Source organism: Meriones unguiculatus, chromosome 12 (assembly GCF_030254825.1).
Source record: "Meriones unguiculatus strain TT.TT164.6M chromosome 12, Bangor_MerUng_6.1, whole genome shotgun sequence".
NCBI lineage: Eukaryota > Metazoa > Chordata > Mammalia > Rodentia > Muridae > Meriones > Meriones unguiculatus.
This window is the reverse complement of record NC_083360.1, coordinates 33,135,037-33,151,431: the sequence shown is the minus strand read 5'-3', so window position 1 is coordinate 33,151,431 and position 16,395 is coordinate 33,135,037. Positions and strand designations below refer to the sequence as shown.

At 49.0% G+C, this 16,395-nt stretch overlaps 1 protein-coding gene across 9 annotated transcripts in view; it reads left to right on the top strand.

Moving 5' to 3' along the window:
* Positions 1-15,031, top strand: part of Nf2 (NF2, moesin-ezrin-radixin like (MERLIN) tumor suppressor) — an 83,758-nt gene extending 68,727 nt beyond the window's left edge. For 8 of the 9 annotated variants that reach the window (XM_060365579.1, XM_021632725.2, XM_060365580.1 and 5 more), the window contains one exon: positions 12,697-15,031. Coding sequence is in view for 4 of the 9 variants with exons in the window: in XM_060365580.1 (XP_060221563.1) it covers positions 12,697-12,747 (51 nt within the window). In the remaining 5 variants the exon portion in view is untranslated. Of the gene's footprint in view, positions 1-32; positions 255-12,696 lie in introns of those variants that run through there. The other variant, XM_060365578.1, reaches the window with a different exon arrangement.
* Positions 15,032-16,395: the final 1,364 nt, after the last annotated feature.

The following is a 16,395-nucleotide window of genomic DNA, read 5'->3' as shown; positions in this document are numbered from 1 at the left end:
CCCATTCTCTGTACACCCCTTTTCTTTCCTAGGACAGCAAACACAGAATATTGGTGCATCTTTAAGCCAGCTGCAGTGAGCTGGCTGTCCCAAGGCGCTCTAAAGGCCACTTTGGCTTCCGCCCCCCTACAGCATGGAAGGAGCTGTGCATGGACAATCTCATATGCAGCAGTCCCATTGCAGACACCCGGGAGATGAGCAAGCAACATTTGTGTTGAGTCAATTAATTAAAGTATTGCAGATTATCCTCTTAACATGCGTAGGCACTAAAAAAAAAAAATTTATTTTGCTCTACCTCTGTTACTGCCTGATCCCCAGCCATACTCATGCCTGTGTGCCTCTGATACTTCCTGACAGGAGTATAGGCTGTGTTCCTTAGCATTCTTACTGTAGTCAGGTAGAAAAAAACCTCCAAACCTTCTGCCCGGGAAACACATTGTCCCAGCAAAGGAAGTTAGCTACTAAAGTCCTAGGTTGACCTTTCATCGGGTAAAGGAAAGCTTACAGAGGTCCCAAGAACCCATCGCGTGAACACAGTTTTGAGTGTCATTTGAGCCTGGTTGAGTGAATGGGCTCCTACTTTTTTAGCTTCATGCCCACTCTGGCATTGTTACCTTGACATCATGCAGTGTGTGCTCTAAGCAGGGCATTGGAACAAGCGGGCAGCTGGATCTCTACCCAAGTGGTGACCCTGTGGCACCAGGGTACCCAGGTGGGTCTGTGGTGGTTCATGAACTCTGATTAGCACACGGCAAGCAGAAAATCCTGATTTGTCTTACTCAGTGTATCAGATGTTCTCTGCATAAAATTAGGCAGTTTCATTTGAATGTGGGCTCATCTTTTTGTGTGTGATATAGAATGTTTTCATTCTTCAGGGTCCTAAGTGTGCTCATCAGTTCTCACTGAGTTGTTATAGACAAAGGAAATTTCCTTTCTAGTCAGCTTTGTATTGTTCTTAGACATGTAGCCATGGCCTCATAATGGCTTCTGGCCAATGACAGACCCATTACACAATGGGGGTTCTATAAGTTTGTATTACTCAGTGGTATCACAGCCATCTTGGTCTGTGTAAAAAGCAAATTCAATGATTTTTCTTTAGTGATAAGATCACCTAACAGCACATCTCTCATAGCATGACCCAATCATCAAGTTGCGAGTAACCGTGTATGAAAATATTTGTTTGTTCATTCATTGATTTATTCACTCACATGAATATCTTAATGTAGGCTCTATTTGATTGAGAATTGTGATTAACCAGGGGACACTAAAAGCAAGAACTTGGCTTTCAATATGACACAAATTCTTTTTTTCTTTCTTTTTAAAGGTGTATTTATTTATTTTCTGTATGAGTGCTCTATCTGCATGTATGCCTGCATGCCAGAAGAGGGCATCAGATTCCAGTATAGATGGCTGTGAGCTACTATGTTTTTGCTGGGAATTGAACTCAGGACCTCTGGAAGAGCAGCCAATGCTCTTAACCTCTGAGCCATCTCTCAGCCCATGATGCAAATTCTTTTCAGCAATTATAGACTAAACACTGGTGGGTTTTGCTGTACAGGAAGTCTGAGGACTGTTTCATTTACTAGGTATTGGCAATCCCTATGGCTAGTGACCAGGGCTCATGACTAACAGGAGAAGTGGCTCTCAAGTCATTCCCACTGCTGTCTGAACCAATGCTATCCTAGCATAGGAGTGTCCCTTCTGGCTTTGGAAGTGTGGGTACCTAGATATCAAGGGAAGAGCTCCATTTTGACATAGGGGATGAGAGAGTGCTTAGTCAGTGATTCTATTGCTATGAAGAAATGCCATGATTGTGGCAACTCTTAGAAAGCATTTAAGAGGGGCTGGCTTACATTTAGAGGTTTAGTTTAGTTCATAGTCATCATAGTGGGAAGCAAAATGGCACACAGGCAGACATGGTGCTGGAAAGGTAGCTGAGTAGTCTATATTTTGGCAGGCAACATTGGGCCTGGCTTGAACATTTGAAATCCTAAAACCCACCCCCCAGTGACAGACTTCCTCCAATAAAGCCTCACCTACTCCAACAAGGCCACCCCTCCTAATCCCTGTAAAGTAGTGCCATTCCCTAAGGACCAATCACCCAAATATGTGAGCCTATAGGAGCCGCTCTTATCCCAACCACAACAGAGATGTAAAGGCTGGTGGTGAGTTGGAGATTGTTCAGTCTCCTGAAAGCCTCTGTGGACATCAAGGCATGCACATACTATACCAGGATACATGAAGGCTGTCCTGGCTTTTGTTCTTTTTTTCATGAGTTTTGGTCATAGATTTCCTCAAGGAATGGGTCTCTCACTATAATCCAGGGGCAGTGTTCTTGTTTTCACTGTTGTCCCTCATCGCGAAGCTGTTTGGACATGGTCTTAGCAGGATCTGTGGAGACTGTGAAAGGCCAAATCAAACTACAGGATATGGATTCTTAGTGTATAAAGTGAGGACATGAGCACTTCAAGATACGGTGAAGGGAAGCTATTTGTTGTAGATGTGAGGGAGAGCACAGCCAGAGGCATCTGGAAGATGCCGGCAGGGAGAGAAAGTAGTAGACTGAACATGGCCAGCAGGCTAGATCAGACCATGACAGAAGAGGGAGGGAGGGACGGAGGGAGAGAGAGAGAGAGTGGCCAAAGGAGACCAAGAGGGAGGGGCGAGAGAGGACAGGGTTACCCAGAAATCAGAGGCTGGGGGAAGGGGAAGTCCAAGAGCTGGACAAGTTTAGGGTGGTGGGTGGGGTAAGAACAGCTAAGATCAGCTCATGCTTTGGTATGCTAGTAGACACCATAGTTAGCCATTTGTCCCATTGTTAGCCATTGTTCCTTTGAACCTGACACTCAAAATGTCAGGAAGTGGGGCTCTCTTTTTCTTTCTCAATAATTTTTTTCTTTCTTTTAATTTTTTATTGCATAAATATTTTGCCTTCATGTATTCTTGTATAGTATGTGCATGCCTTGATGTCCACAGAGGCCAGAGAGAATAGCAGATCCTCTGGAGTTGGAGTTACAGGTGATTGTGAGCCACCATATGGGTGCTGGGAATTGAACCCTGCTCCTCTGGAAGAGCAGCCAGTACTCTTAACTCTTAACTGAGCCATCTCTCCAGCCCCAAATTGTTTTGCTTTCTTAAAGGGACAGAATCCTTAGCTGGGTGCTAGTGGCACACTCCTTTAATCCCAGCATTCAGGAGGTAGAGGCAGGTAGATCTGAGTTCAAGGCCAGCCTGGTCAATGAGCAAGTTTCAGGACAGCCAGGACTACAAAGAGAAACCTGTCTCAAAAAAAATGGAGAGAGAGAGAAAATGCATATCAGAATCCTTAAAAGAGAAATTAATTCTGGCAATGGCTCACACCTACAAACCAGCTTCTTAGGAGACTGAGGCAGGAGAATCACAAGTTGTAGGACAGCTGCATTAACAAAGCAGGATATTGTCTCACAGAAAGGGACGGGAAGAGTGCTTTCATGAGGCCATGCATTAGACCCCAGAAGCACAGCTATCATAAAAATAATCTTCTAAACCAGGTACAGTGGTGCACACCTGTAATCCCAGCACTTGGGGAAGCAGAGGCAGAGGCAGGCAGATCCCTGTGAGTTTGAGGCCAGCCTGGTCTACAAAGTGACTCCAGGACAGCCAGGGCTTTGCAGAATAACTCTGTCTCAAAAAAGCAAAAACAAAAAAAAAACTTCCGCCAGTGTAGTGGCACACACCTTTCATCACAGGCAGACATCGCTGTGAGTTGAGGCCAGCTAGTCTACACAGCAAGTTTCAGGGCTTCAGCCAGGGTTACACAGTGGGACCCTGTCTCAAGTCATCGTCATCCTCTCACCTAATCCCCAGGGTTGTGAGGTTAAATGAGGAAAGTCACGTGAGGCACTTAGTGCAGTGTGAGGGCTTAACAGCATGAAAAGGAACATCTGCTGTGGACCAGTGATGGGGAGGAAGGAGGAATCATGGCTTGCACTACCACAGTGAAGCCCACAACTGGTGGTGAGCCTTAGGTATGTTGATTGACATGTGATGGAGGTGAAAAACTTCTCCAGCCAGAATTAGCTTTTCTGGCTCCTTCTTCAGTTTGCTTTGGGCCTGCAAGGTTACGATTTCTTTCTCTTTGTCCCTACATTTTCCGATTTTCCTGACTGATGATCAGTGCAACTGGTGTGGTATTTGCATCTGAGTCGGCAAGCCTGGGGAACCGGGATTCATTTCATTCTCAGAGGGAGTGACACATGTTCCTGGGATCTGTGTGCGCACACAGGGCACCTTAGGCTGAGTGCTTGGGCTTCAAAGCCACAGTACTGATGATACTGGTAGCCAGGTATGAGTTAGCTCAGCCATTATACTCCAGAGGTGAAAACAGCTTAGAGCAAGTACCTTGAGGACCATCCTGTCATTCTCTCAAGATTCTTTGATGATTTATTTTTATTTTATGTACATTGGTATTTTGGCTGCATATATATCTGTGTGAGGGCATAAGATCCCCTGGAACTGAGTTACAGACAATTGTGGGCTGCCATGTAGGTGCTGGGAATTGAACCTGGGTTCTTTGGGAGAGAACATTGGCTAATGTTCTTAACCACTGAGCCATCTCTCTAGCCCTCTCTCAGATTCTTATTTCAGTCTCCTGATCTGGAGTTGATCCAAGAGCCAGCAAACAAATCATCATTTTTATACCCATAACCTCCAACAGAGTGGAGGATTTCAAAGGAAATTGATGGGTGAAAAATTATGGGGGTCGTGGAGCTGAGAAGGCTTACTTCATTTGAAGATGGTCTATTGTTGATGTCGAATCTCATTTCCCACTGTGGAGGAGCAGGAAAAGCAGAGCTTTGACGTTTATGGGAAGCCCAGCTGCCTCTCCTGGATCAGGACGACAGAAAAGTCTAATGTCATCTTCAATTTCTGCAGAGTCCCCTTGGAGACTCAGGGCTTTCAAAATGAAGTAGAACACTTCAGGCACCTGGAGAAGTGATAAATCACAGGGAGAAATTGAATATGCGTGAAAGCATCTCCTACAATTAAAACAAGCACCCAGGGCCTCCCTGGTTACCTCTGGTGTACATGGCCAGCCTCAAAGATGGCTGCTAAGGAAGTTTAATGCACAGTTCATATGCCTAACCTTCATTGTAAACCTGTGGGCCCAGTGACCCTGATAGCTTTAGAAATCGGGTGGTGTCTGACAGAACATCCTCAGGCACGACCTAAAAGTCAGCGTACTGGCTCCTCAGACTCCAGAACCTTCCTTTATTGCATTCATGACCTAAAAGTCAGTGTACTGGCTCCTCAGACTCCAGAACCTTCCTTTATTGCATTCATGACCTAAAAGTCAGCGTACTGGCTCCTCAGACTCCAGAACCTTCCTTTATTGCATTCATGAAGGAGGGGAAGAGACAAATGAGGGAGCAGCAGCAAGGCTAGATGTGAGCATAGAAAACCCGGAAGAAACTGCATTCCCCAAGACCCTTTCTCTCAGCTCCCAGGCTCCATGGAAGCACACATAAGTCTTTAAGAGCTGGTCTTTCTGGGTTTTTTGATACAGGGTTTCTCTGTAGCCCTGGCTGTCTTGGTCTCGCTTTATAGACCAGGCTGGCCTCAAAGTCACAGAGATCCACCTGCCTCTGCCTCCCAAGTGCTGGGATCAAAGGCCTGTGCCACCATGCCTGGCTTATTTGTTTTTTGAAACAGGGTTTCTCTGCATAGCCCTGACTCATATGTGTTCCAGGCTGGCTTCAAACTCAAAGAGAGCCACCTGCCTCTGCCTCCTGAATGCTGGAATTAAAGGCCTGTGTCGCCACCACTCCTGTTTTGAGGGCTGGAGTGATGGCTCAGGATTTAAGAGCACTGATTGCTGCTTCAGAGGACCCAAGTTTGGTTCCCAGTACCCACTAGGTGACTTAAAACCATCTGTAAGCACAGTTCCAGAGGATCTGAGACCCACTTCTGTGATGCACAAGGCACATATATAATACACAGTCACATATAGGCTAAACACTCATATATGTAAAATAAGATGGAAAGAGAGAGTGCTTTTCTTGGTTATCAACCTGTGGGCTCACTTTTGAAAGCTATTCCTAAAATGTGAGTTTCCAAGGGTCCTGTGGCCACTGAAGACTGGGGGGGGAGGAAGGCTTGTTTCTGGTAGGTTCAGATAGAAGGGTCATCCAGCCTCTTCCTAAGACGACAGCCCAATCCTGGTTTTGGTTGGGAAGCTCTACTCTGTAAAGGAGTTTGCTTTGGGAAGTGTTGAGCCTACAAACCCTGCCTTGTGGCCTAGATGTTTTATGACTATTTGCAAGTGCCTGTGGCCATTATTGGGCCTTATTTGATGCAGTAAAACATTCCATTTGGCCCCTTGGCTCTGAAGATATGTTTCATTTCAGCGCAGCGCTCCCAGGGCACCTGATTTGTTGCTGCAACAGTGGGAGGGAAAAGCCAGGATGCAAACTCATTCTGCAGGCTCTGGGTTCTGTTCTTATAAGCCTTGCCATGATTTCTCTTTGGAGATTGGCAATTTAAAAGTGGCATCAGTACATCTGGACCTCTTTCTTAAGGCTCTTGCACAGAGTGCTTGGTAGAGCGCATTTAGCCTCCACCTGCCCAGTGAGGTGAATCAGGCCGATGAGTTCATTTGTTAGGTGGAAGAACAGAGTAGCAATAGGCCCTTCCAGCATCACAGGGCAGCAGAGGCACAGGCAGGCGTTTCCAGGTACATTGCTGCTGCTTTAGGTCCCCTGAGGATTAATGCAGAACAGATTCTCCGGGGACTTCCTGGGCAGATTTCTCTAAAGGAACTGGGTTTGTTTATTGGGATGGATGTGACCTCTCATTCCACCTCTGTTTAGGGATAAGCATGTGAACAGCTCTCTCCGTGCATACATCATGAAGATGGTACGTGGGTGCAAGCTGTCACTAGCAACACTTCAGAAGAGCTTAATTCACCCAGTTTATAGTGTTGACCTCCCTTTGTCAGCACTCCCCACCTTGGCTGCGGTTTAGGAAGTGGGATGTTTATCACACCCCAAACAAAGATCACGTTGAATTTGCTGGTTCTGGCTCTGGCTGTCACCTTTCTGCTCCAGAGTCTGCTTGTTCCCTGTGGATCCTCATCTGCATGTCCTTTCCTATCTCCACCCTCCCCCGCTCCTTCATTTTCAATATGTAGTGGCGGAGAGGAAGTATAACATGATTTTAGGGCTTGCATTTCAATTCCACTGCATTTTTATGGGACGAGCTGAGTCTCAGCACTGGGAGTTATTAGGTTAGTATCTAAAATGGGTTCAGCACTGTGGGTCTTATTATTTAAAATGAATTAGACAGCCCCCTCCCACCTTCCTCTTCTCCCTGGGGATAAGTGGATTGAGGCGAGGCCCCCAGAGACTAGTTTAAGGAATCTTGGTGCCCTGATTAGTTTTGTTCTCTCAGCTTAATTGTAGAGCTTCTTCTCTCCCCACTGATAGCCAAAGTGGCTCTGTCCTGTCTGCCTCTCCACTCCCTTTTGTGTTAGAACAAGATTGTCACAATGCAGTCTTGTGAATGAATCAATTTTCTTTCTGTGCTGATGAAAGTGTAATTCATTCTTAATCAAGCAGCCCTGCTGCTGCAAGCTTCGTGCTGGAATACATTCACCCTCCTGTCACTCTAGGAAATGGTCCTCCAAAGGGGCTTTAGGAGGAGAGATGGGCAGTTGGCAGTCTGCCTTCTCATGGTGGGCTTCCAGCAGGGGGCGCTCTTGGGACCAACGTTGGAAGAACCCTAGTAGTGAGACTCCTTCCTAGGCCAACCGGTGACAACACTGGTCACAGTTCCTTCCAGGCTTGTTGTCTGCCAGTCCTGGAATTGTTTCTGAGGAGCATCTTGGTGGAGTCCATATAATACAGTGATCAGGAGACAGCTAAGTCTGCAGATGCATGTAGAGATTAGAGGAAACCATCTGGGTAACAGTCCTTTTTGAGGGTGGGGGAAAAAAACTTTTGTTGCTGTTGTTTTATTTTGTTTAAGACAGGGTCTTTCTGTGGAGCCTTGGCTGGCCTGGAACTTACTATGAAGTTTAGAGTGCTCAGACTCAGAGATCTTCCTGCCTCTGCCTCTCTAGTGCTGATGTTTGAAGGTTAACACCAGGGTATGTGGCCAATCGTTTTTGTTTGTTTTTAACTTTTAACTTTATTTGCAGTGCTGCAAATTGAACCCTGGGCCTTGAAAATGCTGGACAAGTGCTTTAACACTGACTCACTGACCTAGCCCCAATCATCCTTTTTTTTTCTTCTCTCTCTCTCTCTCTCTCTCTCTCTCTCTCTCTTTTTAATAAAGACCAGGCTCTCTGTTGCCCAAGCTAGCCTTGAACTTACTATTTAGAATGTGCCTGTCTTGGCCTCCTGAATGCTGGAATTATAGGCACAAGCCAGTGTGCCTGTCTTAGCTTCCTGTCTTTTGTTAATTCGTATTTAAAATAAGGTGTTGCTGTGTAGTTCTGGCTGGCCATGTCCTCTCTTGGACAGGCCTCAAACCTGCTGTAATATGCCTGCCTCTACCTCCTAATACAGGTGTGGAAATACTGCTGCTGGGAATGCAGGTGTTTATACCATGCTTGTAGTATATAAGCATGGATCTTCCAAATCCAAACTTGTTTAGATTTGATGATTTGTCCATTTTTGTCACTTAACATCTAGTTTGGGGAGGAGAAGATGCTTCACTTTGTTAAGTGGCTCCCTGTCTCCTTTTCTACAGCCTGGTCATCTGAGTAAGATGAAGGGCCTATCTTTATATGTGTGGGAAGAAAGATCAGAGGCTCATGGGATAGAAGCAAAGCCACATAGATCTGCCTCAGAGAAAGAAAAGGAAGTTGGTCTCTTCAAATTGGAATTGGATTAGTGACAGACTCGAACAGCCGGTTCAGTCAAGAGAGAACTTAATTCCTCCTGTATTATTCACAGGGCTGATTCTAATCAGATGTGAAGAGACAGCTGCAAGAGAGCAGCAGGTCAGCCTAGTGCCTAGTGAGGAGGCTGTGTGTTCTTTTCGTCATCTTTAGGGAGCCAGCAAGAGCATATTGGGTTGGGCACTTTGAGCAGGTTCCTCATGGTTTCCAGCCTTCCCAAAGGAGCGGGGCTTGATTGTCCAGATGCCTGTGGTTGACCTTGTCTGCATCCAGGGTGAGTTTTAAAGGACTGTGCATGGCAGAGTGGTCACTGGTCAGCATGAGCTCAGCTCACTTATTCCCAGAAAGATTCAGGGACGGCGCCAGACCCAGGCAGGCCCCAGAGTGACCCAGCAAGAGCACAGGGCCTTGTGACATATCCACGTCCTGAGCACCTAATCCTCATTGCCTGGTGAAATATAGGGCTCTCCTTGCCCAGACAGTCTCCCAGGTCTCTTCGTGGTCTGAGCAGAGCCTGCCCCACATTCAAGGGGTCTGCCTCTACGGCCAAAGGGAGCATATTGAATCTGTAGCTGGCATTCTGTAGCCACATTAGAGGGGTGCATCTCCACAGCCAAAGTACATGTGAAGACTATATCTGGAGTTCTGTGCCCCATGCTTAAGGGAACCATAGCCAGAGACTGTATGAACATTATGGCTGGGATTCTGCTGGTGGCTGGGACTTGGGCGGGTTCAGTCTCAACTCGGTGTGACACAATATGAGGTGCCTGTGAAAGGAAATGAGGTGGGACTCTTTTGTTTTCTGTTTGGTTGGTTGGTTTTTTTTGAGGCAGGGTTTCTCTGTGTAGCTGTGGCTGTCCCAAAACTCACTCTGTAGACCAGGCTGGCCTCAAACTCAGAGATTTATCTGCCTCTGCTGAGATTAAAGGCGTGTGCCACCACAGCCCAGCTGAGGCTGGAATCTTAGTGGAATGGTCTCCGTGGAACTCTCTGGATCTTCCAAGCAGAGGTGCTGCGCTGTACATAGAGGTCTAGTGCTAGTGCTATCGCTATCGCTGATAAACAAGGCAGCACAAGTGTTGCCGAGGGCTCACGGGCCTTTGGGTCTGTCTCGTAAGAAGCTCAGGAAGGTTGTCAGCTGGCATTATGAAGGCTCTCTGCTCCACGCCCTCTGAGCCCTTCCTTTATTGCGCACCTCCTGCTCCAGCCTTCTAGGAGGATCTTTGCCACAGGTTATCTTGCCCACAGAGTGCCTAGCCAGGAGCACAGTCAACAGAAACAGGTGGCAGTGCCCCAAGACAAGGGCCTCTTGTGCTCTGGCATGCCACCTTCATGGGACTCACCGGGTACCTGAGGCACAAGGCTTGGCTTCTCCCCGAATACCCTCGAATCACTCACTGTCTTCCTCCCTCCTGCATGAGCTCTGCCCTCTGGTCCTGCCAGAAGGAGGCATTTGATGTCTTAAGATAAAGGATGCTGCTGAGGGAACAGTCAGAGGTGGCCACCAGAAGCACCCACGCTAGACATTCCTCAGACTTGCAGTTTCCTGGTGGAATTTGAAGTGCCAGGAGCTGTATGGTAAGGGTAGAAGGTAGGGTAGTTATCTGTCAAGCCTCCCTTTGAGCTGGGCGGCGACGACATGGGGCTATCAGCCACCCGATACAGTGGTTTTATCAGCCTTGAAGACCCCGAAACACCACGCTGCTGCATGATATTGCAGTATTGGCTGTGCTCTCAGCCTGTACTTCCCTCTGCGCTGAGGACAGACCCCTTCTGGTGAGAGAAGAGGTCATCTTACCCTGCAAGCAGCCCTGATGGATTCTGGTAGGAGCATCTTTCTGCAGAGAGCTTTGTTTCCTAACCAGTACAAGCTTGAGTACCTGGAGACGGGTGTTGCCAGAACCCTCCCCAAGCACCTTGAGGGGACAGCCAGCAGGCTTGCGTAGTGGATCCAGGAATTCTTGGAGCCAACATTGTGGAAACAGGCAGGAGACTTTCAGAGGTCCCCACCGCCTGGGCGTCCTGCCTGGAGAAGTAGCCAGGCCTCTCAGGGCAGTGTGTGTCCTGGCTGAGAGGCTGGCACTGTACATGGCCGCACTTCTGCCTGAGTCTTACCCTAACCAGGGCTCTGCTCTGCTCGGCTTCCCCTAGAAGGGGTTTGACGCCAGTTAGGAATGATGGGGCCCCAGCATGAGCCAGATGGGTGCTAAGCATTTCTATGCCTCCCTATGAGAGAGTGCTGCATTGCCCTACGTCACGGTTGGTTTCTGTGACCTGGTCACTGCACCAGATAGATTCTTGGGTGCTGCTGTGCTTTCATTCCACTGAGAGTAGCTGTGGGTATGTCCTGTTCCTGCCTGAGGCTCCTTATCCCAAGAAACCCCCTAAAGTTGTTCCAGAACTGTAGGGACACCTTTTGATTCAAACCCTTCCTGAAGAGGATTTTTGTCCTAGCTCTCTGGCACCATCTTCTCCTTTGCTATTCTGATCCCCATTATCACGGGGCACACCCCCACTGACCCCTCTCTGCTGGCACTGCAGGAGAAACCCAGCCAAATGCAGTTCCCATCTGGAGGGTGTTTGCCTCAGCAAAGGAAAGCTCTCTCCATTCCTGGCAGAACTGGGCTTCCACAGAGCTTCTGGAATTGGTTCCGCTGAAGAAAACAGCTCAGATGCCTCCTTGCATTCAGCTTGTTAGTCGGGAACTTCAAGGCCAAAAGATTTGGCAGGATTTACAGAGTCGGCTCTCAAGCTGTCTCATTCTGAGCACACTAATGCTGCCTGTCTTTTGATGGTGAAGTGGGTTCACAGTCTCCCTCTCCTGCCCTTTGTAGAGCTTCAGTGAGTACTGCAGTCCTCTTGGAAGGACCAGACCAGCTAGCCTTTCCAATGGCTTACCTCCAGAAGAGTGAGGCTCAGAAATATCAAGGGTGTTTCCTGAGGCCACACAGTAAGCCAGAATGAAAACAGCCTCATGTCTCCCATTTAGTTACAGTTGTGGCCCATATCTCAGTAGATGCGCTCAGTAAACATAATCTGTGCTCCCGGTCAGGGCTGAGCGCTAAGGCAGACGTTTGGGGGAACTACGCTGGGCAGTGCAGTTGCTGACACACTCCTGTGGGGAGCCCTGCGGCTGCATTGAGAACATAGAATCTTGTCCCAAGGGCTGCATTTCAGCAACAGCTTGGAATAGACGCCTACGCCAGATGCTTCCGTCTGGAGACAGCCTCGGAGTCCTAGCTGCCTCTGCTCCCCCTCTCCTTTCTCCCAGCCCAGACCTTCCTGGGGTATTCTCCCAGGAGGTGTTGGGGTGGCCTGTCCTGCACACAAGGAAAGTGTTGTCTCTCAGCTTCTGGGCTATGGACAAGCCTATGTTGGAGTCCCCCTGAGCCAGGAGCAGAGAGAACAGACTTCTCATCTGACACAGGCCCTCTTTGCCTGAGGCCATGCTGCCTTGCCCCAGGTGTCAGAACCGAGAGGCTTGCAGTGCCAAACCTGGGCCTCAGCCCAGAGAGGCTGGTGCATTACGCAGAGCCCAAGACAGGAGCTGGCGTGTCAGAGCCAGAAGAGCCGTGAGTCACAAAGAGATGCCTCCAGGAAAAGGTCATATGAGAGACATGTTCCCATGAGATGTGTCTGTTCACCAGCCATCCTTCCTGGCATGTCATTTGTCACTCTGCATTTGAGTCCTGGGATAGAGCTGGACCCTTATCTGGGCTTGACCATCAGTATCAGTTGCTCCGGGCTGCCCTCGAGGTCCTTCTCTGCAGCAAGGTGACCCAGCGCCCCTCAGCTCCTTCTCTTCTTTCTTACAGCTCACTCTGCAGAGCGCCAAGTCCCGAGTGGCCTTCTTTGAAGAACTCTAGTAGGTGACCCGGCCACCTTAGGATTTGTCACACCTGCTGCTCCTGACACCAACAGGACGGGCCTGACTCCACAGGAACCATCAACAGGGACTCACTTGTTTGAGAACTCTGAGCAGAAGGCGCAGTCTCCCTTGTGTCCAGTTGTTTTTGACCTCTGACCCTGTAGAGATCTGTCAAGGTGTTCTAGTTCTCCTCTCTGTCTCTCTAGTTCTCTCTCTCTCTCCCCCTCCCTCTCTCTTTCCCCACCTCCCTGTCTCCCCTCTCTATCTCCCCCTCCTTTCTCTCCAGATTTGTTGTTATACATGAGATACCATTCTTCCTGCGTCCTAGGCACTGTGGTGTAGTGTTTCCATCCCTGCTGCTGACTCCAGACTCTGGTTCAGGAAGCAGCTGTAGGAGTCCAGTGTAGAGGCTGCCTGAAATCTACGCTGCTGGTGCTATCGGGTCCCCCACTGGGTTTCTGGGATGGGCCTCTCCTCCACAGTAAGGGCCTTTCACAGTGCAGGAGCATGGCCTGGCTGAGCTCAGAACCAGCAGTGATGGTCCTTAGCCAGGCTCCCCTGAGGCAGTGCATCTGATTGGGAGGAAGCAGGCAGGGCAGCTGTGGCAGGGCAGAGACGTGAGATAGAAGCTGTGGTGAGGGACTGGTGACTAGCTGATGGGCTGGGACACAAGTGGAGCCCATTCAGGGACCTGACTGTACCGTGTGTACCTGACTCCCTTTAGTCTTAGTCATCTGCTGTGGTGGGCCACGGGCTTCCCATGAGTGCCTGGGAACCCCTCATCGGTTCCCATTCAGCACATGGAACTCCAGAACCCTACTGCCCAGCCTAGCATACTCTTCATGCCTAGGCCTCATCGTCCTTGTCTTCCCTGAGGGCCTAGCCAGCAGTGTCCCTTCGGTCCCTCCTTTCCTGAGCCTGGCATAGGTAGACACTCAGCAGTCACACGGGCTGACCTTTACTATGGCTCGTCTCCATGCTGAGCAGCATGTACTCACACACGCCATGGTTGGATCGACATTCTTTGTAGCTGGTGTCACTACTAAGGCCAGTCAGGCCCCTTTAGGTTCTAATAGCAGATGATATATGCCTCAGTCCACAACAAGAAGTATAACTGAAGAAAGCTAGCTGAGTTGTGGGGCTGAGAGCAGTGTTATCCTGCACAGTAGTTTGGTTTTGAGGAACTGAGGCACGCTTCCTTGTTCCTGCTGGCTAGCTGCCCGTTAGCCCATTTTGCCTTAGGCAGCCACCTCTGAGTGTTACCCCAGCCTCTTTGGGCACCTAGGACTCTAGTCTGGGACCTAAGCCTGAGGAAAAGTCCTCTGAACTTGACACCCCAGCATTTGCCAAGTCTGCCATGGCTCTGAAGTTGAGCTGTCTTCTCAGGCCTAAAACTCTCCCCTGAGTTTCTTCCAGGACTGACTTTCTTCCTCTCTGTAAACTTAATCTGACAGTGGCTGTGGGCCATAGGGCCATGATGCTGGTTCATAAAAATTATGCCAGGCCTTGTTCTTAAATGTAACTATTCTTTTTATCTCAAATTTGGGAAATGCCAAGCTACATAACCACGTGGGAGCCCTGGTATTTGAGCAGTGGAAGTGTAACCATTGCCTGGAAGTTGGAGCCCAGAACCCAGTCAGAAGTACCTCAGCTCCCCTGGAGTGAGGGGGTGGGGACTTGATGTCTCCAGCCCCAAAGAAGGTCGAGAGCAATGCCCGCTTTGAGCCTGTGGCTGAGCGCTTTCTGGTAAACAATTTTAGTCAAGGAAGGACATGCCTGATGTCCAAGGGAAGTGGACTCCAACCCTGGCTGTTTCATGTCTAGCTTCAGTGGCTCTTGGGTAGGGGTCCATGATACTAAAACAGTAAGTCACTCTCGGTGCAGGACACTGAAGCCTTGCTGGTCACACACCCTGACTGAGGCCATACCTCAGCCGCAGCCGCACTGTGGCCTGAGGTCACTGCCAAGGCCTCGCCAGGCAGTACCCATGGGCTTACATAACACTACTTCAGTTACTGCTTCATCATCCCTTAGACAGGTTTCTCTTTGCTCCCTCACTCCCAAAAAGCCCACAGCCTGACAACCAGCAACAGTGACTTAACTGTTCTTGCCAACAGGGCCAGAGCCTCTCCCAGGTGCCTCAAGGCCATGCCAGCGCCCATGGGCTTCCATTCCCCTCTTGTCAAGCAGCTCTGCCTGTGAGAACAAGACGCTGCTTTCTGTGGGGTGTGGGGGGTGATTATAATTTAAGTGATTGTTTTAATAAAAATTATAAGCTGCAATAGTCTGTCATGTGGTGTCTTCCTTTTCTCTTAGCTTTATTTTTTTTTTTTAACCTGTGTGTGTGTATGCACTCTGTGTGTGCCTGTTGCCCACCGAAGTCAGAAGACATGGGATCCCCTGGAACTGGAGTTCCAGGTGGCTGTGCGTCACCGTGTGGTTGCTGGGAACTGATCCTGGGTCCTCTGAAGAGCAAGTGCTCTTCTGGTCCGCATACATGTCTGCAGGCAGGATCCTCGTGCGCAAATGAATTAAAATATTCCATGGCATACAGCTGCCTGAGGCCTGCCTGTCTCCAAAACAGAGTAAGTCATGCTTGGCCATGATGGGCATCAGCTCACATCCAGGCCAGTGGTTCCATAAGGCTGTGTAGCCTAGTGACTGGCGGTCTGTGAGTGCACTGTGTGAGACCGGGAAATCAGCTAACTGTGGTGTCCAGAATCTGTCCGCATCGGCGACGCATGTCTGGATGCATGCTTCCCCAGGGTCTCAGTTAAATACCATTTATGTATTTTGAAATGATGTTAGAATTATAAACATTTGCGCAATGTTCTGTTAGCTTTGAATATAGAGCCCATAACTGATTAGCCCACACTGCTTGGGTGTTTGATATTTTCCTTTGTTTTGAGGAGGTGGTTTTTGTTTTTCAAGACAGGGTGCAGCCCTAGCTGTCTCTGTAGTCCAGGCTGGCCTCAAACTCCCAGAGATTCTCCTGCCTCTGCCTCCTGAGTACTGGGATTAAAGCTGTGTGCCACTGTGCAAAACTTTTTTTATGGTTGGTTGGGGGGGCGGGGGGATAATGAGCTACACAGAGTCTCACTACATGGCTGAAGATGAGCTCGAACTTCTGATCCTCCTGTTTGTGCCTCCACCACCACCGGTTCCCCGAGTGCTGCGGCTGCAGATCCACAGCGCCACACGTGGTTTGTGTGACGCCGCGAGTCGATCCCAGGGCTTCAGGCATGCTCTCACACCAATGGCGCCATCTCCCTGGTGCTCCATCTGTATAGATGAATTCAAATGCAAGGTGACAACTAGTGACTAGGTTTAGCAACTGGAAGTAGCCTGATTTCCTGGACAGTCAAAGCAAGGAAACCGCTCTGTGCCAGCTGGTCGTTTTAAGCTGTAGAAGTCAGTATTTCTACCTGACTTTGAAAAGATATCCCAATAGCCCAAAGTGCCCACTGACATGGCCTAACATCTTCATGAAGCAGGGCGGGAACTGACAGTATTGCTTGGCATTTCCAGTGTTTTGAAACACTGTGTAGCCCAGGCTGGCCCCACCTCCCTCTCCTTGGTGTTGGGTGACAGGATTTATTACTTCCTGTCATGCTCTGCCTGCCATCTTGGTATGGAACAGATCAGC